This window comes from Diceros bicornis, chromosome 29, assembly GCF_020826845.1.
Source record: "Diceros bicornis minor isolate mBicDic1 chromosome 29, mDicBic1.mat.cur, whole genome shotgun sequence".
Lineage (NCBI taxonomy): Eukaryota > Metazoa > Chordata > Mammalia > Perissodactyla > Rhinocerotidae > Diceros > Diceros bicornis.
The window spans coordinates 39,575,312-39,602,494 of NC_080768.1; the positions used below are offsets into that span (position 1 = coordinate 39,575,312).

At 40.6% G+C, this 27,183-nt stretch overlaps 2 protein-coding genes across 2 annotated transcripts in view; one reads left to right on the top strand and one right to left on the bottom strand.

Moving 5' to 3' along the window:
- The window catches only part of SLC20A2 (solute carrier family 20 member 2), a 105,679-nt gene extending 95,555 nt beyond the window's left edge, over positions 1 to 10,124 (bottom strand). The window contains exon 1 of the mRNA XM_058525308.1: positions 9,951 to 10,124. The gene's annotated coding sequence lies outside the window, so the exon portion shown is untranslated. The remainder of the gene's footprint in view (positions 1 to 9,950) is intronic.
- On the top strand, positions 9,526 to 21,573 carry SMIM19 (small integral membrane protein 19). The gene is made up of 4 exons (XM_058525370.1): positions 9,526 to 10,112; positions 13,847 to 13,984; positions 15,515 to 15,639; positions 19,690 to 21,573. Exons 1-4 carry the CDS (start codon positions 9,526 to 9,528, stop codon positions 19,752 to 19,754), a joined length of 915 nt encoding a protein of 304 aa, XP_058381353.1. The 3' UTR covers positions 19,755 to 21,573.
- Positions 21,574 to 27,183: the final 5,610 nt, after the last annotated feature.

Below are 27,183 nucleotides of genomic sequence, written 5' to 3' on the forward strand. Positions count from 1 at the left end.
AAATTCTAAACAATAATTAAGGGACCTCACATATATTATCTCATTTAATACATATAACATTACTAGGTAATTATCACCATTCAAGGTGAAGATAGCGAGTCTGAGTGCTTTAAGTAACTTGCCCAATACACACAGCAGAGACAGACCAGCAATTACTTCATAGTCAGAACTGCACACACATCAGTTATATACATATTATATCTGATGTTTTTAGGTTTCTGACCTATACTTTCTGACTCTCCCAGTTAGTCTGTTGCTATAATAGCTGCTACCTATGTATCTTTTATCATTTGCCACACTGTATTGCAATCATTCACTTATCAATATTCCATACTCAGTTATGAGCTTCTAGAGAGAATGGACCAGACCTTGTTCATCTCTGTAATCCCAGAATAGTCTTGTACATAGCACATCTATATAAATTTCTCATTAGTAGCTTAACTGTGCTTCTGATGTTATTTCTACTAGCTGTTCATGGGTGGTGAATATTACAGTACCATAACTGGACCATTAGCCATTTCTTTAGCTTCAAGACACCCAACAACCACCATCACAATTAGGGAAGGCTCAGGCAGAAAGAACAGTCAATAAGATCAACCTCAATTTGTAGGGTTAGCCTTAAAATCTTATTTAAACACTACATTGTGTGACATATAGGGTTTTTCTTTTTTTAAGTTTAATAAAGCTACATCTGCACTCACATTAGTTCTACCTCCAGTAGTTCACATACATCATGGAAAACTAAATTACAGAGTCACAATACATTCACAGTATATACACGTATAAAAGAAAAATATAAGACAATGTAAATCATCAACAGTATAAAATAAAATTTTGCCAAAAAGCTACCTTTTCGTTACAACACTACAGAGTCCAGAGGGGCAAGACCATACAAGTCACAAGTCGCATAATGACATTTCAGTCAACGACGGACCGAATATATGACAGTGGTCCCATAAGATTAGTACCCTGTGGCCTAGATGTGCAGCAGGCTATGCCATCTAGGTATGCGTAAGTACACTCTATGATGTTTGCACAATAATGAAACTGCCTAATGACACATTTCTCAGAACGTATTCCCGTCGCTAAGCAAGAAGTGACTGTATGTGCTCTCCCACACAAGAAACTAACAAGGTCGGCTGTAAACGGCATGTTGAGAATGTTGCAGTGTAATTACAAAATCACAGATTAATATTTAAGGAGACATCAAGTCTCTCAAAATAAAATGAATATTTACAAGATTAAGTTTCTGTTTTGTTAAACATTAAATAAAAGTCTTGGAACTTAAAGGGAAATGTAAAAATACAGGTGACTTAGTACTAAAACTAGTTAACAGAATTACTGATACTTTTCATTCTTTTAGGAGACCTTTTACCTAAAAAATGTTAAAGCATGTGGTTTGTGGGACCAGCCCTGTGGCTTAGCAGTTGAGTGCATGCACTCCACTGCTGGCGGCCCGGGTTCGGATCCCGGGCGCACACCGACGCACCACTTGTCCAGCCATGCTGAGGCAGCGTCCAACATACAGCAACTAGAAGGATGTGCAACTATGACATACAACTATCTACTGGGGCTTTGGGGAGAAAAAGGGGAAAAGAGGAGGACTGGCAATAGATGTTAGCTCAGGGCCGGTCTTCCTCAGCAAAAAGAGGAGGATTGGCATGCATGTTAGCTCAGGGCTGATCTTCCTCACAAAAAAAAATTAAAAAAAGCATGTAGTCTGTGGTTTCAGTTTTCTTTCTAGTTCTAGAAATTGACTATAAGTCCTTTTCTAGTATTTTCCTTTCTCTTTCACCCACCCTCATCCTCAAGGCTGCTTCGGATGTCTTTAATCTTTCAAGATAAGGGAGTGAATTCAAATGTCATGAACTCTTGAGTAAGAGTTAAAATGACAGCATCATATGTCTATCCTCTCTTTAAAGTAATATTAGTCTTCTAGAATACCGATCTAATTCTTAGAAGCAAAAAACACAGGAAGCTCGATGTTCCAAGAGAAGTTAATAATAATTGATTCCTCCTGGCTACCCAGGAAATACACAGCAAGGATCTGTGTTCTATGCAAATACTAACATCAAATCCGTCTAGTAATACCTACCACCCAGGGACAAGGAAAATAGAAACAGAGCCCACGGAGCAAATGCACAATGACTAAAAAGTACAGGAAGAAAAAAACCCAAATTTAGAGATGAGACAGGATGAGAGCTGGATGAAACATGAGCGATCAGTAACTGCTCAGACAGAAGCAAAGCGAGGTGGTGGAAGAGAAGAGATCGCCAGTGCCGGAGACAATAGTGGAACGCAGTGGACAAGAAGTGGAGTGGACACAGGGAGGGCTGAAACAGGCAGGAGCTATGACAGCAGCTGAATTCCAAGAGAGAACAACTAAAGATGAGGTGGCGGACTAGGAAGAGGCATGCCCCAGGAAACACAGGACAAAGAGAACAAAAACCATCTTCAATGGGAGGCTGAATCACAGAAACGGCAGGAAGTAGGCCAAACACAAAGATACCAAACAAGAAATTCTGGACAGATAAGAAAAAAATGTAAAAGTGAGACCAGGTGATTAGGAGATAGGGCAGAGAGGGAAAAAAGAGGACATAAAACAGGCCTACCAGAGAAGGAAATAATTTTTTAAAAAATGGGTTCTGGAATTTCACTTTATTAGATTAAATTAAAATTTTAAATCTGTTCTTTTGCTTATATTTGTCTCTGTTGCACAAAACTCAATTCATAAGAACAAAAGTTTCCTCAATTTACAGAGGAAAAAATTATGAGGTCCACTGAGTCACAAAAAGAGCTGAAAATACTAAAATTTACTTATGTTAGTTAATTATCTTAGCTCTAACCCACAAACTAATTTTCATACTGACAATGTGTGCATACATATTAATGACCTTAATGACCAACTGCTTCATTTGTTAATTACAAAAGCTTTCTCTCTCTGTCATCTTCTCTCTCTCTGTACTTATCAGCATTTGGAGAAATCTCTGCTTCTTACTGCCTCCCCCAAAAAGGAAAGGGCAGTGTAAGAAGGTAACACTGAAATCAATATTGCTAAAAAGAAGTGTGACGAAGGGTTAAAATCAAAATGGTTAAAAGATGTTGTAAATTTTCTATAAACTTCTACAACCCATGTTTTTCTGGTTTCCTAGCCAAGTGAAAACAGAACACAGACATCATCCTTCATTTCCATCTAGAACCAGTAGAGGAAAACAAAACACTGAACAAGAACATAAAAATAGTAAAGAGCAACTCTGGAAGAGAACAGAAATGATTCTCTTCTTGATCGAGGGTAGAAGAGCAGCCATACCAAAGGTCTATTTATGAAGACATAATTCTATCTTTAAACTGAAAAAATATGGTCATCAGATCTTCAGTCCAAAAAACTGTGCAAGAAAAAAGTAAGCACTTACAGAGGCTGAGAGTAGATAAAGGAAGATGGATCTCAAGTCGCAGAGACAGCGGACAGGCAGCAGCACATCACTATGAAGGAGCAATGCATCAACATCCCAAATCGTCAGTAACTATTCAGTTTCTGGGGGCTGACATCCCAACGAACTGTTCCTATTTTTCCTACTATATCTACTATTTCCCTATCCACAGAGAATAAAATCCTGATCATAAGTAGATTACCAGCTATTGCAGTAGAGGAAAATAACTCAAATATTATACACAAAAGCAGACGCGTTAACAAAGATAATGTAAGAAACATGTAAGGAAATACGCTCGAGTCTTGCTCTCGTATTTTCAGAACCATCTTCTTTCAGCTGCTCAAAAATCCTAAATGGCATTGGGTTGCTTCTTGAAATGTGCCTTTTCTTCAGCTTTTTACCATCCTTCCATGAATATCTTAATGAGTCACTTTGCCATATAGTCCATTCACAGGAATCTGCCCCATTATTTACTTCTGGAAACGGCTGCTGCTCCACAGGCTTTAGGCGACTTCTTGAAGGAACGAACCTGGTTCTTTGGTTTCTATTGAGGACATGCTGAAACTAGGATTCTTCTCTCATACTCAAAGGTGACATGGAAGCCAAATTGTGCTGTTTCCAAGGTAGGATGCCTTGAAAAAAAAAGTTAAAAATCAACCAGATTTTAAAAACACAAAACTCTAACAAAGCAGTGCAAAATCTCACACAGTATTACATTTTAGCTAAGACTGAAAAATAAATAATTCAAATAATTTTAATCTTTCACTTCAGCTTTAAATATATTTTCAAAAAAATTTAAAAGGTCATCACAGGGTATACAATAAAAATGCCGCAAATAATTGACAATTCCTAAAATTAACAAAAAACATCAGTTAAAATTGTAAAGAAATTCTGGTGATTGATGTTTTGATCTTTACTGTGGCCAGGATAGAAGACAGGCTTTGAGAAAACACTATTTCTCTACATTCATATCTTACTTGGAAATGGTATAAACAAGCACGGTTTATATTTAGCTATAAAATGAGCTAGTGAATTGATGACCCGGAAAATTTCTTCCAGCCATAAAATTCTGAAACTACATATTATCTGGTGATTAAAATCTTCTTGGCATCACTAAACCAGCTGCAGGCAAGTCATTTGACTTTGCCCCAATTTTCTTATCTATAAAATACTGGGCTGGTTCTTCTCACAGGGGGAGGTGGGCACTAGCATCACTTGAGGCTGGTTTAAAATGCAGATGTCCATGGGGCCGGCCCCGTGGCTTAGCGGTTAAGTGCGCGCGCTCCGCTGCTGGAGGCCCGGGTTTGGATCCCGGGCGCGCACCGACGCACCACTTCTCCCACCATGCTGAGGCCACGTCCCACATACAGCAACTAGAAGGATGTGCAACTATGACATACAACTATCTACTGGGGCTTTGGGGGAAAAATAAATACATAGAAAATTATAAAATGCAGATGTCCAGGCCCAGCTCCAGCTCTAAAAAATCTGAATCTCTGGGGTTAGGCTAAGACATCTGTTACTTTTATAATAAACTCTGGGTCATTCTGATGTACACTCCTACTTAAAGAACCACCACAGTGGATCATGTTCAGGATCCAGCTCAACAACCCTGAAATTCATCCAATGGGGCAGCAGAGATTTCATTAAATTATCCCAGCTTGATAGGTTTAAAACAAACGAATCAATGTATCATTTTGTCTTTCCCTAAAAACCCCCCATTGCGAGAAGAGCCTGAAATTAAGATTAAGGCTAACATGCCAATTGGATAAACACTTCAATATAGGTTAACTCAAATTTTCCAAATCATTTCCTCACCTGCTTAAACAGAGCAGAACCGTGGAACAATATTCATAGTTACAAGTTGCTTCTATGACAGGCCATCCCAAAACATGTGCTGATGTGAAAATTACAGCAGCATATGTCATTGCTTCACCGACTCAAATTATAAAGCTACCCCAAGACAAACGACATGACCTCCTACCCAGCAGAAAGGGTCTGTAGCACAGGATACTTTACCTGCAGAGTGTGTGTCCTCCCTGGCTGCTAACCAGGCTTGCGGCCCGAGCTTCATTCAAGGGCACTTCCTCCTCTGATCCTGGACAGTGGGTGTGGTGATGCATGTACACCCCTACTGTGGAGTCATTGAGATTCAGTGACTCTGTTGATGCCCAACACCCTGAAAATAATATTGTCAGCTCCTGACAAAGGGATGCAAAACTGGGCTTTCAGAGAATATTGTTTTTCTTCTTCTTGCTGGATTTTGTTTGTAGGCCCTCATCTAATGCCACACAACTTCAAAATGACTTCACTCCAGGTCTGTCACCAAATCAACAGCTTAATTTTACATGTTTTTTCCACCAAAGAAATATTACTTGGTTTGAAGAGGCCTCCTGGCCCCAACAGTGGTCTCTACTGCCCCAGACAAGCTGAAAAAGTGGATCAAGATTGCACATAAGGACAAAGCAAATGGATAGAAGTGCACAGGAAACCTTCAGTAACACATTCCAGTGAATTACTACCACTAGAGGTTTAAATTTAGTTAAGTGCTTAAAAAACAAAAGCAGTAAGATATCAAGTGTCATTTGATATCATTTTATTTCACATTAAGTTTTTTGACACTAAATTAATAACTTAAAACAATCATTGTCCCATGTCCTGGTGAATCACTGTCCTAGAATTCAATACCTACGAAGAGTTATAATCCTCACTCAGCTTTGAGATTCAAAACTCAGTTTTTCTCCCCTCACCTTTAGTCATTTCAAAATACAGTGTGCCCTCAACCATTTCATTACCAACCTCTTCTATCTAGAAAACCCACCACTCTTTCTGATGCTCAGAGTCACTGCAATCTTTCATGCTACTTTGAAACTTGAAAAAGAGCACCTTTTATAGCTGAGAAAGTAGTGTCAACTTTTAGATCTCTCTTCTGCCTTCCATAAAGTAAAACCCCCCAGAGAAAGCACACTGACTCAAGAGCCAGACTGCCTGGGTTCATATCCTGTCTCCCTACTTACTACTTGTGTTGTGATCTTGGGCAAGTAAGTTAATTACCTTGCTGTGCCTCAATTTCCTCATTTGAAAAATGGGACTTTAATTGTATCTACTTCAAAGGATTGTTGTTAGATTCAAATAAATTAACATGTAAAGGCACCTGGGACAGCGTCTGGCACGTTTTAAGCACGTAAATGTTAGCTGCTATTATTACTCTGTCTTCTTTAGCTCCAAATCCTCATACTGCTTCACATGTGTACACAATGTTTGCCCAACTAAAATACTACCTACTTGAGAATTGGGACCACATTTTGAGTATCTCTTATGTTTCCCCCATGATATCCAATATTCCCCCAATAGGTAAATTTAAACCTACTCTGTATATCTTATTATACCAGCTGAACAAGAAGTTCTCAAACATCGATATTCCCTGCCCTCTAGTAGCCTATATTTTGGGTGGGGAAACAAAACACAGGAAACACTTATGTAACAATATAAAGCCATAAAAAAATTAAATGCCAAAGCATGTGGTATAAACAGGTAACGTTCAAAGGGGTTTATCATGGGCTGCAGACTCGGTGGAGATGGTAAGGCTGGAATGGCCCTGCCTGGAAAGGTAAGTGGGATCTCCACTAGTGGAACGAAGAGAGAAGAGGATTCCAATGTATTTTTGTTCACTCCACAAATATTTACTGAGCACCTTCCATATGCCAGGTTCTGTTCGAGGCTCTGGGGACATGGCAATGAGTGACACAGAAAAGGTCCCTGCACTCTGGGGGCTTAAAGGGCACTCCACGTGAGAGCCAAGTTTTGCGGTAAGGAATGAGAAGGGCTTGTCTTCCAATCCAATGAAACATGACATCACTTAAATGCCTTACAAACAGGAGCCAATGCTGGCTTTACGGTCACTCTGGTTTTCCAACAATGACAAGCACACAGAAAGGGCTGTCATGAAAAAGTCAATAACTTGACTGTATTCTAAATACGTTCCATTGTTTCTAAAGCATATTAAAGGGATACGCTCCATATTTCTGGATCCAAATAACATGCAAGAGATTTACACAGACACACAGTTAATATTATTGGAATGGTTTTCACAGTAGAGGCCGCTGAGGCTCAGGGCCTACCCTGCCTGAACGAAAGCCTATCACTGCGGTGCTGCACACCCTTTGTGCTTTGTCTCCTCCCCTTTCTTTCCCTTCCTTGCTTCATCTACTAGGACTTGCCGTACATATCAAATATCTCCTAGGAAAGTGCCTCAAGATGCAAGTGGTGGCAAGAATCAGTTAGTCATGATGGGTGGAAGGATTAACTCCAAAGAAAACAAGTGCATTTTTTAGTTCTTACATCCTTCCATTGATATCAACTCTCCACTCATCCCCTCTCCAGAGAGAATGCCTTTAGGTCAAGGAAAATGCTGACTGGCAAAGCATTCATTCTCCATCTCCTCCTCTCTAACGATGGACCACTAGAATCTGAAAATAGGTGAAGTCCAGTAGGCTCTAATCACAACTAAGACACGTTTCCAAGCACATCCCTCATCCTTCCGTCCTTTCAACTACTTCTACTCCCACAAGATGAAAACTGTTAGATCCCACTGTCATTCTCACCATTGTTATACCTACAGAAATCATTCAATTGTATCTTGGAAACACAGTCAAAATAAACTTTTCAATTAAGGAAGTAAAAACTACTTAATTAAATCCAATCAAAAACTTAACTTCTTAATGCACAAAGTGCTGGACTTGAAACTGAATTACATGTGTAAGATATTTAAAGGCAAACTGAAAAATGAGGTAGAACTCCAACAACGTAGATAATCTAACATTCTTAACGTTTGTATACCCATGAACGTTTGACTCATCAACAAAGTAACAGGCAACCCACGGTTTTTCTATTTCCTTGGGTTGGTATTGGAAGATTACTCTTCCTGTTTCATTGTCACTTGTTTACCCTTAATTAGGAATGTCACTTAGAAGCTAAATATGGAAAGACGGGAATCTTTCAGAAAAGGCCATTAAGGCTTTCCCAACATTTACATTTCTCCCTGTCCATGCATAGCCTGTTCACTGGGTGACAATGACATGTAATGGGAACTTGGATACACGAGACACTGGGCTTTGGGAACTACTGAATACCCAAATAAAGGGACTAATTGTGGTTCTATGCAATTTTAAAGCCCTCTTCCAACTTGAAAAATGCATTAATTTAATCCATGAGTCATTTTATATTGCCAACACCCTTATTTCACAAAAGGGGAAACAGAAGTAATTAATATACATATTTCACATTTGGACACATTCAAATCAAACTCGTGTATTCAAAGATTTTTGAGCAATCTATGGTTATGCAAGAAATTATCCGGGAAGATGAAATGAGATAAAGCATGTAGACCATTCGGCATAGGCCTGGCAAACAGCATTCAACATTGCCTACTATTATTGTTCGTAACTTTCCAAATTTAGAGTCAAACTAAGTGGTTATAAAATTATATATATGATTATGCATATATAATATATAAGCTAATATATACTAATAGTAGAAATAAAGCTAGTATGTTATTGTACCAAGTAACGCTCTTCATCTAGACAAAGGTGAGTTTAATTGTACCAGAATGATCCACAAACAAGTGGAGAAAACTTGCTAAGGGGTAGTGTTAAATGTTAGCTCTTATCTCTGCTTATCAATTAAGAATACAACCTCTACATGGGCTACTGTGAACTATAATGAGCAGTCAGCTGATCCTAGAGAACTAGCTCAAAAGGAATAGTTAAGCCCTCAAGCACATGGACAAGTAGCCATTTATTTGCAAGGCTGCACCAACCACTGAAATCTGATTACTGCAACACTGATGCTGAAATCCTACATAAATTCATTCTCTGTATCTTGCTAGAAAATACATTTTTGAAGACCCTAAACAAAATTGTTTAAAAATACCCAAAAGTCACTTAAACTGACAATATTACAGCATCCTGGGCACCTCTAGTTTTTAAAACACTTCCACAGTCTCAGCCACGCATCATTTATTATGATAAGGAAAATGGAAAGGCAGAGAACATACGCTTAACTAAATATTAAAGCAAATATTAAGAGCAACCCTATGCCCTCAATAACTCAGAAAATCGTGTTTCCGAGCTTAATCTCGATTCGTGGGACGCTGCACATTCCCCCTCCCACGCCAAGAGTCACGCCCCGGGCGCGCCGAGCGGGCCGGGAGGAGGCACGGAACTCGCGGGGCACGAGCATCCCCGCCACTCCGCGCCCGCTCGAGCACGGGCGGCTCCATCCGCGTGCGCGGCCCGGCGCGGCGGGCCCCCCGCCCCCAGGAGCGCGCGGGGCGCCGGCGCGGGGCCGGGCTGCCGGAGGGCCGCGCGGCCTGCGGGCGCCGGGGGCGGGCCGGCGGGGACGCGCCCCGCCGCGGGGAGGGGAAAGGAGCCCGGCTCCACTCACGCGCCCGGGGGCGGCAGCGGGGCCGTCGCAGCGTCTCTCCCGTTCAGAACTGAAAGGGGGGCGGGGGGGAAAGACCTGGCTCCTCGTTCCCTCCGGAAGCCGACGGCCGGCAGGAAGTGACGAAGGCAGAGGTGGTCCAGGTCCGTCGCTCACCGGTGCCCGCGCGTGCGGCCCCGACGCCGGGGAAAGAGCCCAGAGCCGAGCAGCCGGCCGCACGCCGCCTCCGCAGCGAGCAGCGTGAGTGGACCCGCGGCCCCGCGCCTCCCGGGCCCGGCGGCCGCGTCAGCGGCCCCGCCCCGCCCCGCCCCGCCCCGGACTCGCGGGGGAGGGGAGGAGGGAGGGGAGGTGGCCGCGCCCCCGGGCCCGGCCCCGGCCCCGGCCCCCGTGGTGAGGCTCCTTGTCCGGCCTCGCTCTTGCCCGGGGGCGTGAGGCTGCGCGCTCCAGAACCGCTGGCCGAGAGGCTGAAGCAGCCGCGCGTGCACTGTCAGCCGGGCGGGCGGGCGGGCGGGCGGGCCCCGGCTGGGCGTGTGGAGACGGAACCGCGCAGCCTGCGGCGGCGGGCGCGCCGAGTTTCGGGCCGCTTCCTGGGACAGGATTCTGTTTTCTACCCGCCCGACTGGATTTCTTTCCGGGAGGAGCGGGTCTCGCTAGATTCGGGTCAGGGCTGGAAGAGTTCAGGTTTGAGCGGCGGGTACAGGTGACAGCCCTGACCCTCCGCTCCCTGGCCTCTGTGACTTTGGGCAAGTTACAGCACCACCGTCCCACTTGCCTCTGTAAAAGGGAGCTTTGGTGCCTCCCAGCAGGGTGGTTGGAAAACTGAAATGAGTATGTGGACTACGCAGCACAGAACCCCGCAGATGTTAATTGTGTGCTTCCTGTTGGGTGAAGGACTATTACCTTGTACGCTTCTGCTTCAGAAACCCAAACCTTTAGTGTTTCAGAGAACTGAGAGAAAAAATCACATTTATGCAGGGGATTGTGTTGTAAGGAACTCTTGGAACTGTGTATGTGATTCTAATCTGAATTTGTATCAAAATAACAAAGCTCTAAGTGAGAGACAAAAATGATAACATTCAAGGCATGATGACAAGTGATACTCAATTTTAGAACCACCTAGAACCCAAAATCAGCAAACTAACTTTAAAACTTACTGTCACTTGATCGCTGGAAAAGTTCTCCTAGTTCTAGACCTAAAAGTTTATCAAACTAAAACCAAGCCCTACTTGTCATATTTTGGCAACTTTCTCTCTCCATACTAATGTTTACCTGGGACTTAATTCAGCTCGTCCTATCATTTCCTTACTGAAATCATTCAAGCAGTACAGGGAAAATATGTGAAAAAAGTTGAGTTTTCTCAAAAGAGCCCTGAATGATGATCCAAGCACATGGCCAGCTGGCTACATTGGTGATCTTGAACATTCACTTAGCAGGAATGAACCGTTGTAATACCCCAGAGCATGTTGCTTTAGATTCAAGAGGAAGGCTGTTGTGGTCTGCAGTAACTGCTCAGCAGGTGTGTGTGTGGATACTTGGTTAGACTGTGGCATGCTGGGTGGGGACGGTCAGAGTTCAGGCCACATGTGGGCCATGGGTCTTGTACTGCGACTCTGGACAAGGCCATTGCCTATTCCTGGCAGTCTTACAAATTCCTGCCATTGGTCATGATGGAGGACTGGGCAGAAAAGGCCTACCCTGGGTGCAAATCTTTCACAACTGCACTGCTAAAAATAACTCAAGTGCATGTCCCTGGAACTGTGGAACAGTAGTGTCATTGCATACCAATGATGTTGTATAATATATGTTGTATAAGTCATGTTAAAATTTTACCATTCTGTGTCAGCAGTAATTCAAAATCCTAATTTTACCATTCTGGGTCAGCAGTAATTCAAAATCCTTCTGTAAATGTAATTAAAGACTGGCATATTTGTAGCAGGAGGAAGACAAGCTCTGTGGGAATACGCCTTTTATTGAGTGGCACATGAACAGAATTTTTGAGGAAAATTGAAGCAAGAAATTAACTTGGCTCAGATCCATTCAGGCATTAGAAAACAGGTAGGAAACACTTTCATAATTTTTCAGATACAGGGCATTTGCAGAATGTTCTAGTGGCCATCCATTGCTATATGTTCCCTGTTCTTCCCCAATTTGTTAATAACTCTCAGTCCTGAAACCTACCACCCTTACAGCCTGGACTTTCTGCAGCATCTCAGATCAGACATCTAAACTCATCTCTTTTTGCCAAAAACACAGTCACTGTTGTTAATTTTGGCACCAACAAAATTTTAGATTCCATAAATCGTAAAGACAATTATAGTCTCTGGTTTTCCAAAAGTTTCTATTTCTGAAGTAGGCTGGTTACTTACTATAAATTATAATGTTACATTCAGAGAAACTCTGGAGTTCAGTTTTAAGGAATAAGAATTGAAACTGTGAATATGCCAAATTCCCCTGTGCCTTCCACTCTCTTAAAAAAAAACCCATAGCCAGTCTTTGATATCTAGGAATTGGGTATGGTTTAATATTTAAATAATATTTAGATCTTGTATCTATAAGTTTTTATAATTTACGGTAAGTTCTGTTTTTATTATTCCCTGGCTAATTTTTATAAGACCAATCTTTATGTTCATCAGATACCAGTAGATGTTTTACAGAAATTATTCTTGCCCTCAATGTCTAGAGTTTAAGTGGCCATTCACGATACTCACTTTATTGTACATGAATACAATATGTCCCCAAACGTGTGACAAAGACTTCACATTCAGAAAGGGGCAAACATGCCCCCTTCGCTTAGGAGCAGACCCCTAAGAAGGCAAGCTAAGAAAGAAAACAGATTCTGCCCTTGATACACACTTACTAACTTACTGAGCCAAATCCACATTAAAGAACATTTGGAAGCTTACGGGACAGAATGCAAGATACTTTAGTGGAAGACTTTTTGCAGTGCCTTCATTGCTGTAGGATCTCTAGAAAAAATTGCAAAACAGTTCCTTGGACATTCCAGATACTCTTTTTCTTGGTATGAGAAAATGACTGTCTTATTCTTAGAAACTACAGCACCGTTATCACCTATCATTTGTGCAGTTTTCCTTCTTTTTCTAGAAAGTCTAAATGCTTCTGGATTTCTTTCACATATTAGGTCATTTTACTTAAACTTGCCTGTAAGTCCAACCCAAGGGAAGAACTGTATCTTTAAGGAAAAATTCAATTAACTTTTCAAACACAAATCAGAAACCCATTTCTCTTTACTTACTTACTATTTGATACACTTGCTATTAACACTCTTATTTTCTGTGGGAATGTCCAAGGAATGCATTTCCTTGAATAGAAGTCACAGCTGTGTAAATAGCAAAAAGTAACTTTTTATCTCAGCTTCTTTCAACCAGTTTGGCCAGGAGGCCAAAACTAGATCCAGTTGCGTGGGGAGGCCTGTGGACGCATTGTCATGGCTCCTGCAGCCTTTCTCAGCCACTGTCACTAGAGCAGCACTGTTCTCTTAGCATCACAGCCAGTTGTCTGGTCCGTGTTTTAAAGTACTCGGTTGCTTTCCTCTGGGTGAGCTACAGGGTGGAAACAGCAGTGACATTTCCACCTACATCCTTTTAGTAATGACATTTTTAATCCCAAATTTTAACCTTTATGTAGGAGATGTAATGTTTCAAAGTCTAAAATAAGGGGAAATATATGCCTTAGTTATCTAGACCAGGGTTTGGCAAACTTTTTCTTAAGAGGCCGGATGGTAAATATTTTAGGCCTTGGAAGTCTGTGAAGCAAAAATCGAGCATATTTTGTAGGTCCTTATAACCATTTAAAATGTATCCATTTAGAAATGTAAAACCATTCTTGGCTCCTGGGCTGTACAGAAACAGGCCGCAGGCTGGAGTTGGCCAGCAGGCCATATGTTTCCCAGCCCTTCTCCAGATGGTCGTACCTTCACTAACTAGAAGTCGTCCTGCACTGTTTCTCTCTTACAGCCCCTTCCCTGGAGGTTACGGAGTGATGGGTGACGACGGCTCTATCGATTACAGCGTTCACGAGGCCTGGAATGAAGCCACCAACGTTTACTTGGTAGTGATCCTGGTTAGCTTTGGTCTCTTCATGTATGCCAAGAGGTAATTTTTGAGTATCTCAAAGCAGATAAGAAACTGGGCATTTAAAAGTTTTGCAGGTTATTTGTTTTATCTGAATTAAATGCACAAAAATTTCATCAGCATTTTTGTTCTGCTATGAAAGCATTGTCTACTTGGGTCTGTCCTTGAGCCCTGGACACCAAAGTTTGACTTTGAAAACCCTGTTGCTTTAAGAAATGGAGATTTAAGTGCAACTTTCAGCACCCACCCAGACCAGCTGCTTGATCCTCCCATTCTGTCATTTCTTATATAGCTCAATTTTATCATCCAGCCTGAGTTCATTGTCATCCTTGGATGAGCACATTTTTTTGGCCCATGTCCCTGAAATGTAGAAACACTAACTCCTATGTGTTCAACAATTCTCTCTTCACACATTTCAAGTTTTTCCTTCTGGTTCTTATGCTTGACTGTATCATAGCACTTATTGAACAGTATTAGTGTTATCTGATTACTTGTCTGTCTGTTCTACAAAAACTCCAGTCCCTTGAGAACAAGGACCTTTAACTTTTGTGTCCCTGGTACGCCATGTAGTGTAAATCCTCAATAAATATTTCCTGCTGTAATTCCAGATGTTGTAGCATAATTTAACTGTTCTTTTCCACACTCCCTGGCTCCTTTCCTTTAAGTACAGTAAAAAACAAAAAAAAAGTGGGGGGTGCTTTGAAGAAGAAAAGCAGTATTAGCTGGACTGAGGTGCTTCTGCATGTAGCCTCATGCTTCCTGCTGTCCTCTACCACGTGAAAAAGGCGTTAGATCAAAATAATGAGTAACCCAAACTATTGATGTTTGGCCAGGGGAGTAGTTCAGAGCCAGCACTTGCTCTCAGACTCCCACTTCCTGGCTGCTTGACCCCTGGAGCAGCTGGCCCATTGGCCACCTGGACTCTAGGGGGTGAGTGGGAGGGAGAAGGCTCCACAGATCACCGCTGGTCTCTTCAGGTAACAGCTTTCCTCTAAAAATAGCTGCCGCCTCCTCCCACCCTTGTGCTTTAAAAGCAGAGACACACTGTTGTTAATTTAAATAGATGGCCCCACTAAGGCCATGCTATTGTATTTAAGAAATATGTTTATTCATTATTTTCTAAAATTAAGGTCTACTCACATTCTGTTTATTCTCTAACCCAGTAATTTAGCTTTATTTGGATAACATGAGAGGGAGGGAAAAAATCAGATGTTTTCTTGTTTGTGCGTATTTCCATACAATATTTGGCTTTTTGTGGGAGAGAGAGTGGAAACACAATGGAAGTATGTTACTTTGTTGTATTAAGTGGATGCATTCAGCTACTTTCTTTGCTTCCTTAAAGCCCTGTGGCTGTACATGTACAGCTTCCTACTTTTTAGTGAAAGAAAGAATACTTGAGCCAAGGAAGCATCTCACAGAGACAAAAGAGAAGATGGACTTACTGTCATTTAAGTCCTTTTAATGTAGCTTCTGATTACTATGATCATGAGAGTATTATACTCCTGTAGATATTAATACAAATCTCTCTTCTGCATTGGTTTTGTGTTTTAGGAATAAAAGGAAAATTATGAGGATATTCAGTGTGCCATCTACAGTGGAAACTTTTTCAGAGCCCAACTTTTATGACACAGTAAGCAAAATTCGTTTAAGACAGCAACTGGAAATGTATTCCATTTGTAAGTATGTTCTGTGCTTAACTGTATACATAAGCATGTGTAAAATAGATTTTTTGGAATTGAGTCTAGTTAGCAAAAGGTTATCAGAAATAGTTGATAATGAAAACTTAGTGCCTTTTTTAGATGCTCAACACAGTATTAGCAAAGACAGATTTGCACGAAGTTAATACTTCAGGATCCTTTACTTGTCTAGAACCCTTCCAAGACCCTGAGAAGAGCCCTAGCAACATGTTTAAGTGATCATATTTCTGTAAACTTTGCAAAAATTAGATATTTTAGGGGCTGGCCTGGTGGCGTAGTGGTTGAGTTCACATGCTCTGCTTCGGCGGCCCAGGGTTCATGGGTTCAATCCCAGGCACGGACCTACACACCACTCATCAAGCCATGCTGTGGTGGTGTCCCACATACAAAGTGGAGGAAGATTGGCACACATGTTAGCTCAGGGACAATCTTCCTCAAGCAAAAAGAAAAAAAGAGAAAGATTGGCAACAGATGTTAGCTCAGGGCCAATCTTCCTCACCAAAAAAAAAAAATTCAGATATTTTAACAATCAGTTAAAATTGCTATTTCTTGCTAGTCACATTTGCCCTCCTTTGCACTTCCCGTCGTGTGGTGGCATTGAAGTGGCCAAGAGCATTTGGGAATCTGGCTAAGGGAAAATCAAGTTGCAGCTACTTTTAGTTTGGGCTTGAATTTTGTATTTATGGAGTTTGCAGTCACTTCTATTATAATTATATTATTGTAAGCCAAAGCAGTATAGGAATGGCTTCCAGGAATATGGCATATGACATCAGTGTGCCAGGCCGGAAGTCATGTCTCAATAGTAGTATGTTCTGTAATACTGAACGCTGGGAGTATGCGGTAGTAGAGAAGAAGCAAAGTTTAAAATGTACAGAGGCAGAATGAATTGTACATCTAAGCCACTGCCTTTTATGCCACCTTTTAAAAGAATGAGATGTGGTTTCCATGGTGTATCATTAAGTGAGAAAAGCAAGATACACTAGGATGCCACTCTTGTAAAATCAGATGGCCAAAACATCCCTCATATTATCTACATGTGATGTAAGTGTCGTGTGTAGTTATGCAAGCGTGGAGGAAAGCTTGGGAAGATAGGCCTCAGGTTATCACGTTCATTACCTTCATAGGGACATTGTGAGATTTAAGGGAAAAAGACTGGACATTTTTAAAGAAAGATGTTTATAGTAAAAACCTAAGTGTGTGTGTGTGTGCATAGAAAGAAGCAAGAAAGAATGATCAGCAAGATGTTACTAGTACATGTCTCGGGTGGAGTGGAATTTCAGGTGAAAAGTAGAAAAAATATGTGTACGTATATATCTTATGCAAGTAGAACCTGTAAAAAGTTCTTCAGCATGAATTTTATCCTAAGAACTGGTAACAGCAGTCACCAGTTTCTTTGGGGAAAGGAACTGGGTGGGTAGCTGCAAGACTGATGAGGTAGGAGAAAGAGACACTTCACTGTTTCCTCTTTTGTTCCTTTTGCATTTTGTACCATATGCATGTGATACCAGTTCAAAATAAGAAGTAAAACAGTTTAACATAGCAGCATTATTCACAATAGCCAAAAGGTGGAAACAACCCCAGTGTCCTTGACAGATGAATGGATACACAAAATTCGGTGTATAACTACAATAGAATGTAATTCATTCCTTAAGAGGAAGGAGATTCTGACACATGTTATAATATGGCTGAACCTTGAAGACATTATGCTTCATAATTCTTATTATGAAGTGAAATAAGCCAGTCACAAAAGAACAAATATTGTATGATTTCACTTATATGAGGCAAATTCATAGAGATAGAAGTAGAATGGTGGTTGCCAGGGGCCAGGGGAGGAGAGAATGGGGAGTTATTGTTTATTGGGTAGAGAGTTCAATGTGGGATGATCGAAAGAGTTCTGTGGATGGATGGTGGTGATGGTTGCACAACAGTGTGACTGTAGTTAATGCCCCTGAGCTGTACACTTAAAAATGGTTAAAATGGCAAATTTTATGTATGTTTTACCACAATAAAAAAAATTCCTTAAGGGGCCAGCCCAGTGGTATAGTGGTTAAGTCTGTGTGGTCTCCTTCAGTGGCCCAGAGTTCACAGGTTCGGATCCCAGGTGTGGACCTACACGCCGCTCATGAAGCCATGCTGTGGTGGTGTCCCATATAAATTAGAGGAAGATTGGTACAGGTGTTAGCTCAGGGCCAACCTTCCTCACACACACACAAAAAAATTCCTTAAGAAAAGTTAAGTATTAAAAAAAAAAAAAGATACAGAGCCGGAAGCTCTGTATGGAAAATTAGAAGTAAAGAATTGTTTCATTGACACCTGGTCAAAACAGAAGTTATCTCCTATCGGTAATATATTCAATAGTATAGCATATACAATTATAAATCCAGTATACAGTATTTTTTCTTCTTTGATGGGAGTTGCATAAAATAAAAATTTATCAGAATTCCTGTGTCTGTGAGGTGTGTTAGTTTTCTATTGCTGCTGTAAGAAATGACCACAAATTCAGTGGCTTAAAACAACACAAGTGTATTATCTTACAGTTTTGTAGGTTACGAGTCCTACAACAGTCTCACTGGGCTAAAATCAAGGTGCCAGCAGGGTTCCATTTCTTTCTGGAGCCTCCAGAGGAGACTCTGTTTCTTTGCCTTTTCCAGCTTTTAGAGGCCACCCACATTCCTTGGTTTGTGGGCCCACTCCTCCGTCTTCAAAGCCAGCAGCATTGCATCTTTCTGATCATTCTTCCGTTTTTATATCTCCCTCTCTCTCTAAACTCAGCCAGGAAAGGTTCTCTGATTTTAAGGGCCCATGTGATTAGGTTGGGCTAGGTAATCTAGGGTAATGTCTCCATCTCAAGGTCGTTACCTTAATCACAGCTTCAAAGTCCCTTTTGCCCTGTAAGGTAACATATTCACAGATTATGGGGATTAAGTTGTGGCCATCTTTGGAAGCCATTATTCTTATAAACAGTGAGTATATGTGTGGATTTGCACGTTTAATGAATCCCATCACATTGGATCATTCTTAGTGTTTGTGACGTCTAGTCCTGACAAAGTCTGACAGTTCAAGAGGAAATCTCAAACAAAATTCTTTTTCTTTTTTTTTGTGAGGAAGATTAGCCCTGAGCTAACGTCCAATGCTAATCCTCCTCTTTTTGCTGAGGAAGACTGGCCCTGGGCTAACATCTGTGCCCATCTTCCTCTCCTTTATATGGGACGCCGCCACAGCATGGCTTGACCAGCGGTGTATCGGTGCATGCCCAGGGTCCAAACCTGCAAACCCCGGGCCGCTGCACCGGAGCACGCGCACTTAACCACTACGCCATCGGGCCGGCCCCCAAAACTCTTTTTCTTAAAGAGGACCCTCAGAGTTGTATAAGCTTTAGGCCACAAATATCTGGATTCACCTTGAGTAGCATAAAAAATAGTATCTCTTTCTTGGCCAGTAAAAACTTAATGAAGAGAATGAAAGTTTTAAAGCTAAGCAGTGAACAACATTCACAAGGATTTTAGCCCTGTACTTTCTGTAGTTTCAGGTTAGGACCATTCTTCTTCATTAAACATTTCTCATAAGTACAAAAAAATACAGAATTGCATATCTGTTTTTTCTTCTACTTTATGTTAATGACAGTGTTCAATAATAAGTCTCTTAGGCATATAAGTTAAAATGTAGTCTCATTCCTTATGATGTAGACAAAAGCATTGTTATTGACTTAAGGTGGAAATGGGAGATAAAAAAGAAGGAAATTACAAAATATTAATTTAATTTTAATAGCATAATGTCTACTTTATATTTTAAAGCTCTGAATAATCCTGATATACAAAAAATAATAATAAACATATAAAAATGAATATAAGCACTGTTGAGAGAATCATGAAGTATAAGTTCCTCTAGTGAAAAAAAGTTTAATTCTAAGCTAATTCTTTACTGAAAATCATGACTTAACTGATTTAGTGGTGTTAGCTAGTAATTATTTTGCTATTTTATTAATTTTATCTCTTTTTTCCTGTTTTTGGTTTGTTTGTTTTCCAATAGCGAGGAAGTATGAGTGTCAGCAGCCGCAGAGCCCAGCTGACAGTGTGCAGCTCTCCTTGGAATGAAAGCTTGGAAGAAGAGCCACGTAAGCAGTTGTTGTCCAGCACTGTGGGAGCAGGCTCCTAATTCCACTAAATCATGAACAGCATTTTTTTAAAACTTCTCTCTCCATAAAATCATTTTACTTGTGACTTTTTCCCAATTTTTTTGTGTTTTGTTGCATCTCCATGTCATTTGTTACACAAATAAAAAATGGCTCAAAAAGCCTGAACACAAATTGTCTGCACATACCTAGGAAGACAGACTGTAACCAGACATGGTGTTTTACCTGTGAAGACGCGGATTTCTGCAGGATACCGTGGTCAGGGATATAAACACGTCTCTGGAAGGGAGAATCTGGAGCTTGTGCCACTTGGATTTCAACATTTCTGCACACTTAAAAAATTAAAATCCAGTCGTTGGAATAACTTCCCCTTAGGTTGTATTCTGTGATAGATGTAGTATGGGTGATGGACTGACTGGTGTTCTTATTGCTGTTGTCACCACTCCGTAACTGAGGCAGCTATCTTGCTTCAGCGCCTGCACAGCAGACTGTCTCTTCCACGTCAGGAAGCGTACCCATCTCCTAACTGTGGAAGCTTTCTGTGACTGGAATTGTTCCCCTTAATTGTGTTCCCAGGAGTTTGTTTCCTTTTTCTTAATTCCACAGTTTCATTTCTAACAGAAGAGTCTTCCTTAGGCCATAGTGGGGCCATGCTACTGAATAAATAGGCACCTCTATAACAGTGTTAGCAACTTGCTTTCGGTTCTATGACTATCAGTGTTGAATGTAACTATCTAGTTACTTATGCTTTTTTAGTATAATAAGTCTCCCTGAAGATTCTCGTATCTTGTACCATTTTGTATTGTACAATGAAATGTTTTCCCTAATTTTTCATATTTAAATAAAAGCTGGTTGGAGGTCGTGGCAGGGAAGTTTAACTGTCCATGTCACTGTCCAAGAATTAGTTTTTGAATTAAAGCTGTTCTTAATTTTAAGAGTTAGAGTTAATATTTCAAGCATTATTTCCTTTTCCTTTTATAATTATGAAGTAAAAAATATGAATTTTAAATGAAACGGTTTAGACCAAATAAAATCATTCAGGGAAATTGCATTTACTTTTGAAATTTAGTTATATCATTCAAAAATGTTATGTTGTAAACGTGAATTGTTGACCAAATGGAATAATTTTTTGTTAACTTACAATTGAGCTTGAATGCACCGCCTATACACAGAATGAAAAACTGACTCAAGGATTGTAAACAGTTACAATTCTGGGCTGAGGGCAGCAGAGCAGCAAGGAGACAATCTTCTTAAGCCTTGGTTTGCTCTTAGGAGAGCCACTCTGTATTTCCCTGAGCAGAGAGTATAATCTGGAGCGGGAGTGCCTGCTTGTGTCACTGGTGTGGCACACTGTGGATAAATTACAGAAACTGACTATCTCAGATGATTTGTAAAAATAGTGTACATAAATAGATACAAATCCAGATGAAATTGTGATTGTTTTTATTTGCATCCACTGGATAGAGACAGTCATAACTGAAAACTGGTAGATCCTTGGTGAGCATCAAACCTTGGGAAGTGAGAGAGGATGAATTCCTCCTCCCTTTTTCTCTGAAGCTAACTGATGGGAATCACACCCCCCGCTGGCAGGAACAACAGCAAGTCTGCCTTTGAAGTTTCCTCTGCTTCAACAGCTGAGCTGGGAAAGGGGGGGAAGCCCTGCAGCCACACTTCAAAGCCACACCAGCTGATTGTCCTTCTGCCCCTAAATCCACCAAGGATTCGATGGAACTGTTTTCTTTGGAAGAAAATTGGAATGACTAATAAACTGGTAACTAACACTGGTGTGCTCCTTTTCCTCATTTCTTTTCTTTAATGCACAAGATACTCAGCAGTAAGCACTGGTCCACCTCTGTTGGTGCACAGCATGAGTGCGTTAAATCACTGGATGTTTAACGATGCTAGCCAGCTGCACTAAGGGAAGAATGTGCCTCCAAAGGGCACAGGTGTTTGCTATTGACCTCACACTGTTTCAGGTGGAGATATTTATATGATTCACCAGAAAATGAGATTCAGAGTTTACGGTAAAATTGCTGTAATGTCAGAATTATTTTAAGTATTAGGCAGAAATAAGACATGAAATAGTGACAATCAAAATAATTTCAGACATTAAGATTAAATGTATCTTAGAAAAGATAATTAGAGAAGAAGCACAAGTATATTATATAGAGCCAAGTAATGCATTCAACAAACAGGGAGTGTATACCCTGTGCTGGCCATATGTGAATTTCTATAGGCTGTTCAATTCTAATTACAGAACTAGACTAGGACTAGGTGCTGGGAAACTAAATGGAAATAAAAAGGGCATTTGGCTTACCCCCCACCTGTATGCAAAATAGTGGACATCGTAGAATAGGGACTGGAGCTTAGTCTTAATCTATTTCCCACTTGACTCCCTAATAAAGTCAGAGCCAGATCTACACATAACTATAAAGCAAGAAAAATTTCCCACCTGTCTTCTTGTTCCTCTTCTGCCTCCTGTAAGTGTATGGGTGAGACAGGCCTTGAATGAGGTTTTAAGAGTAAGGATGAGGAATTAAGCTGAGAACTAAGGTGGTAAACCCTAGCAGCAGGTCATCTTTCTCCAATCCTTGACCTCTCGCCCCAAAATAAATGAGTGGCATTGAGCACTGGATTCTATACTGGTGTATTCTCTACCTTTATTTTATTTAGATATAGTAAAAAGCTGAAGCTGTTTATGGAGATGAGTAACATTCCACATTCTAGGTAGGAAGGTGAGATAAGTCACCTAAGGTGAGATAATACTAAAAGAAGTATTATCACTTCTTTTATTATTGATGTTTCTAGTTGCAGAGTTTCCTTTTTCTCTTCCAAAAAATATTTTGACAAATTTCAAACTAACTAAAGCAAGTTGAGGATTTTTAACTGCAACCAACTGTTGGTGGTGTTAAACCTAACTGCAAATACTTTCGGCTTCAGAAATCTGAATTTCTTGAAAAAATGCACCACATAAATGTATTTAAGACAGAACAAGTAAATGTATGTTTATTATATTGATTTTTTTTGGAAGGGATTGCAGGTGTCTCTAAATAACATTTATTTTGAGGTTTAAAAAACCAGGCCCATTCAAGTTGACTACAATCTAATATAATTCTATATAATTTTATTTATTTATTTATTTATTTTTTCCCCAAAGCTCCAGTACATAGCTGTATGTCATAGCTGCACATCCCTTTAGTTGCTGTATGTGGGACGCGGCCTCAGCATGGCCGGAGAGGTGGTGCGTTGGTGCGCATTGGTGCGCGCCCGGGATCCAAACCCGGGCCGCCAGCAGCGGAGCACGAGCACTTAACCACTAAGCCACGGGGCCGGCCCTCTAATATAATTCTAATATCTGAAATGCTTTCTAGCACCTAGTATTAGCATAGTAACTAGCCCAAAGTAAATGCTTGGTAATAACTTGTTGAATTAATTAATTTACTTGTAACAATCTATAGAATTGATGTTTTTATTTTTTGTGTTTTTAAAAAGTGTTTGTAGATTCTGCTTCTGGAAATGGAAGAGTAATTGTGTCAGACTCTCTTACAAATAATGATTATGAGTTCAGAACAAAACATAAAAAACAACTATTTGAAGGTAACCACAAGCAGACAAACCAGAAGGAAGATGATCCTTGAAAGAAGCATACTGCACTGGTTGAGATTTGTGTTTATATGGTTTTTGCCTGAAGCTATTTCCCAATCCACCAGTCTAAAGTAGCTAGAACTCAAGGAGAAAACTGCAGTGAAATTGGTTTGAGAACTAGGACAGAGTTTCGGGCTTCTAGAGAGACTGAAGAATGAGGAGGAACCTCACAGAAAGAAGTAAACCACAGAAGTGGGAACATCAAAATCTGCATATAAATTCTGCCAAGTCCTTGGCTGATCCCTGAATTACGAATCTACACAAGAGACTCTAAGGAGCCTGGCAGAAAACAAACAGCTAGAAGGCTGAAAGTACTAAGCAGAGTTTTCGGCTGCTTCCCACCATAGGAGATTCAGTTTGAGTCCTGTCAAATTAATTGTCTGCTAGAACAAAAACCAACACTTTTCAGAGGAAGATAACAGAATCTAGAATCTCTATACCATATCATCCACAATGTCCAATATACAATCAAAAATTACAAGAATGAGAAGAACAGGAAAATGAGATCCACAGTCAAGAGAAGAAATGGGATAATGTGGTCCACAGTCAAGAGAAAAAACAGTCTCTTTATATATATATATATATATATATATATATATATATATATCAGCTGGAGGAGCTGCTTCCAAGATGGCGCCCTCCTCTGGCTGTTGGCAGGACACCTCAGCTCCTTACCACGTGCCCTGTACCATACTTAAACCCTCCAAAAAGCAAAAAGAGGAGGATGGATTTTTTTCCTCAAATTATTCCAGAGCATAGTATACTATATATTTTTAAGGTGTTACAATTTTTTTAAATATATAATTATTCTTCAAAAAAATTTTAGCAATTAAATCTCAATTCATCATACCAATGAAAGTGGTCACATGGAAAATCCAAAAAAGGCAAGCCCCCAATTTTTTATTGTTCTACGTTTGTCTTTCCAAATTAGTTTTGCTATGCCAGTATTATTTTCATTGGTTTGCAATTTCTTAAACTCATTACACCTAATGATAATGGTCAGCAAATGCAAAGCTATTTGAATTCCGAAGGGAGGGAAACTGGCCTGGGGCTGTGAAGGGGTCACAGGTAATCTACAAATTCACGGGTTGATATTCAGATGATCTTGAGTGGGACAATTCTTTTTTTTTTTTTTTTTTGTGAGGAAGATCAGCCCTGAGCTAACATCCATGCCAATCCTCCTCTTTTTGCTGAGGAAAACTGGCCCTGAGCTAACATCTATTGCCAATCCTCCTCCTTTTTTTTTTTCCCTTTTTCTCCCCAAAGCCCCAGTAGATAGTTGTATGTCATAGTTGCACATCCTGCTAGTTCCTGTATGTAGGACACGCCTCAGCACGGCTGGACAAGTGGTGGGTTGGTGTGCGCCCGGGATCCGAACCCTGGCTACCTGTAGCAGAGTGCACAAACTTAACCGCTAAGCCACGGGGCTGGCCCCAATTCCATTTTTTAAAAGAGTAGTCGTGGTACAGGTGATTGTTTTTACAAATTACTTTCTCCATTGCTATACAGTATTCAGATTTAGCAAATTACCACAGTGTCACGTTTTGAAGTTACTTAAGTCACCATCTTCCACAATTTATAGTTCTTAAGCAAAGTCTAAAGTGCCGTTACTGCCTTGTATACCAGAAAACATCAATGAAGAAGATAGTGTTGATTGGAAACCAATGACCACCGAGGAAATATGTCAACAGTCCAGAACACAGGAGGGGACACTGGCCTGGCTAATTGCAGACTAACTTTATGCACCCTTTTTGGGCTGTTAAGGCTTTTATCAGCAAATCTTTCTGGGAAAGGAGTTGCTCCCTTTCTTCCTTGAGACTTTTGATCATCAGAGTTAGCTTTCTCTTTTCACCTTCAGGACCTGCGATGTTTTCTGCAGAGGATTAGAGATTGGAGTTTAGAAACACCAGTTCCAAGGACAGACTATCATTTATCTACAAATTATAAATGAATAAAAGTGGTTGGAAACTTAATCACTCAAAATTTGCTTATTTAGTTGCATTCTAACTTTACGTAAGGTTCTGGATGTTTTTGGCTCTTTCTTAGGTGCCTTTCTTAATGGCCTGTGGCCCGTTGCCATGGTGAAATAGAATAAATAATTCTTACTTATGCTAACTTAATATTTGTAAAATATACCCTTTCTTTGTTTACAAAAAAAAAGACTGGCAAATCTAGTATGATTTAAAAGGATTATAAAATTTTTAGAAACGCTAGTTCTTAATTATAGCTGTGGAGAAATTTAAACTGAATGTATTAACCAACATATTACAAACAGACACTGTTCCGCTAGCTGACAGTTTTGACTGAAGCTTGACATTTGCTTTTTCAAGCTGTTTGAGAGTAAATTTAGCTTGAAACAATTCTGAATCCAGGGAAGTCACTTCACGGTCCAAATAATCTTTTTCCTTTCGAACTCTATTATAACATGTCATTTTTGGCCCATCAAAAGACAGTAGTTCAGGGGCCGGCCCAGTGGCGCAAGCGGTTAAGTGTGGGCGCTCCACTGTGGTGGCCCGGAGTTCGCTGGCCCGGATCCTGGGTGCGCACCGACGCACCGCTTGTTAAGCCATGTTGTGGTGGCGTCCCATGTGGAGTAGAGGACGATGGCATGGATGGTAGCCTGGGGCCAGTCTTCCTCAGCAAAAAAGAAGAGGATTGGCATTGGATGTTAGCTCAGGGCTGGTCGTCCTCACACACACAAAAAAAGACTGTAGGTCAGGGGCCGGTCTGGTGGCGTAGTGGTTAAGTTTGCACACTCTGCTTTGGCAGCCCGGGGTTTGCAGGTTTGGATCCCAGGTGCGGACCTACACACTGCTTATTAAGCCGTGCTGTAGCCGCATCCCATATAAAGTAGAGGAAGATGGGCACGGATGTTAGCGCAGGGACAGCCTTCCTCAGCAAAAAGAGGAGGATTGGCAACAGATGGTGCCTCAGGGCTAATCTTCCTCACCAAAAAAAAAAAAAAAAAAAGACTCTAGCTCATCTTTTTCCTAAGAAGTTAAAATTTGAATTTGATTTAGTTTGTATAAAGTCACATTTAACAAAATCAAAGACAACTACATTTCTGTATGTTTCAGTACAATTTTGAAAGCACCAGTAAGATAGAAAACGAACTAGGTAACAGTTTTGTTTATTAACAGAACACAGAATTTGAAACCTAAGTTCCAGCTGATTTCGATCTGTGCTGCATCTGTTTGAATTTGAACATATCATAACCTGACTAGGCCTCAATTTGTTTATCGGTTAAATGGGTATAAGACAGCCTTTACCCCAAGGATGGTCAGATTCTAAATAATATACCACCTGAGCCCCTTGGAAGGCAATGTAATGACCCTTGGTGATGTGGTCATTGTTCAATATTCTTTTACTGTGTAACCAATTTATATATTTAAGAGTTTGAAAGAGCAAAATCAGACATGGATGAAGTCCTGGCAGCCTCCAGGCCACTAGACTGTGTATTCTTCAGCTGCAGTCCCAGGAAAAGCAACTAGCTAATGAAAACTTATAAGGTACATAGATCAAGTCACCTACACAAAATTGCCATCTATGAACACACAGCTGGGTATCACTCACTTTGACTACATTGTAAAAACCTTCAGTCTTCTGTGTCATCCTTCAAGTAATGATAATATCTCCATTTCTTGGATGGAAATATGGGCACAGAGAAATTAGGGGAGAGGCCCAATGCTAAAAATCAAACATGTTATCTCTTGAGATTCTTTCCACTCTCTGTTTCTATGGTTCTC

Excerpts from the sequence above, each read along its gene's own strand:
- SMIM19 (XM_058525370.1), top strand. The coding sequence starts at position 9,526 with ATGCCCTCAATAACTCAGAAAATCGTGTTTCCGAGCTTAATCTCGATT. Across the intron at positions 10,113-13,846 it reads CCGCCTCCGCAGCGAGCAGC|CCCCTTCCCTGGAGGTTACG; the intron begins GTGAGTGGACCC and ends TCTCTCTTACAG. Across the intron at positions 13,985-15,514 it reads CTCTTCATGTATGCCAAGAG|GAATAAAAGGAAAATTATGA; the intron begins GTAATTTTTGAG and ends TTTGTGTTTTAG.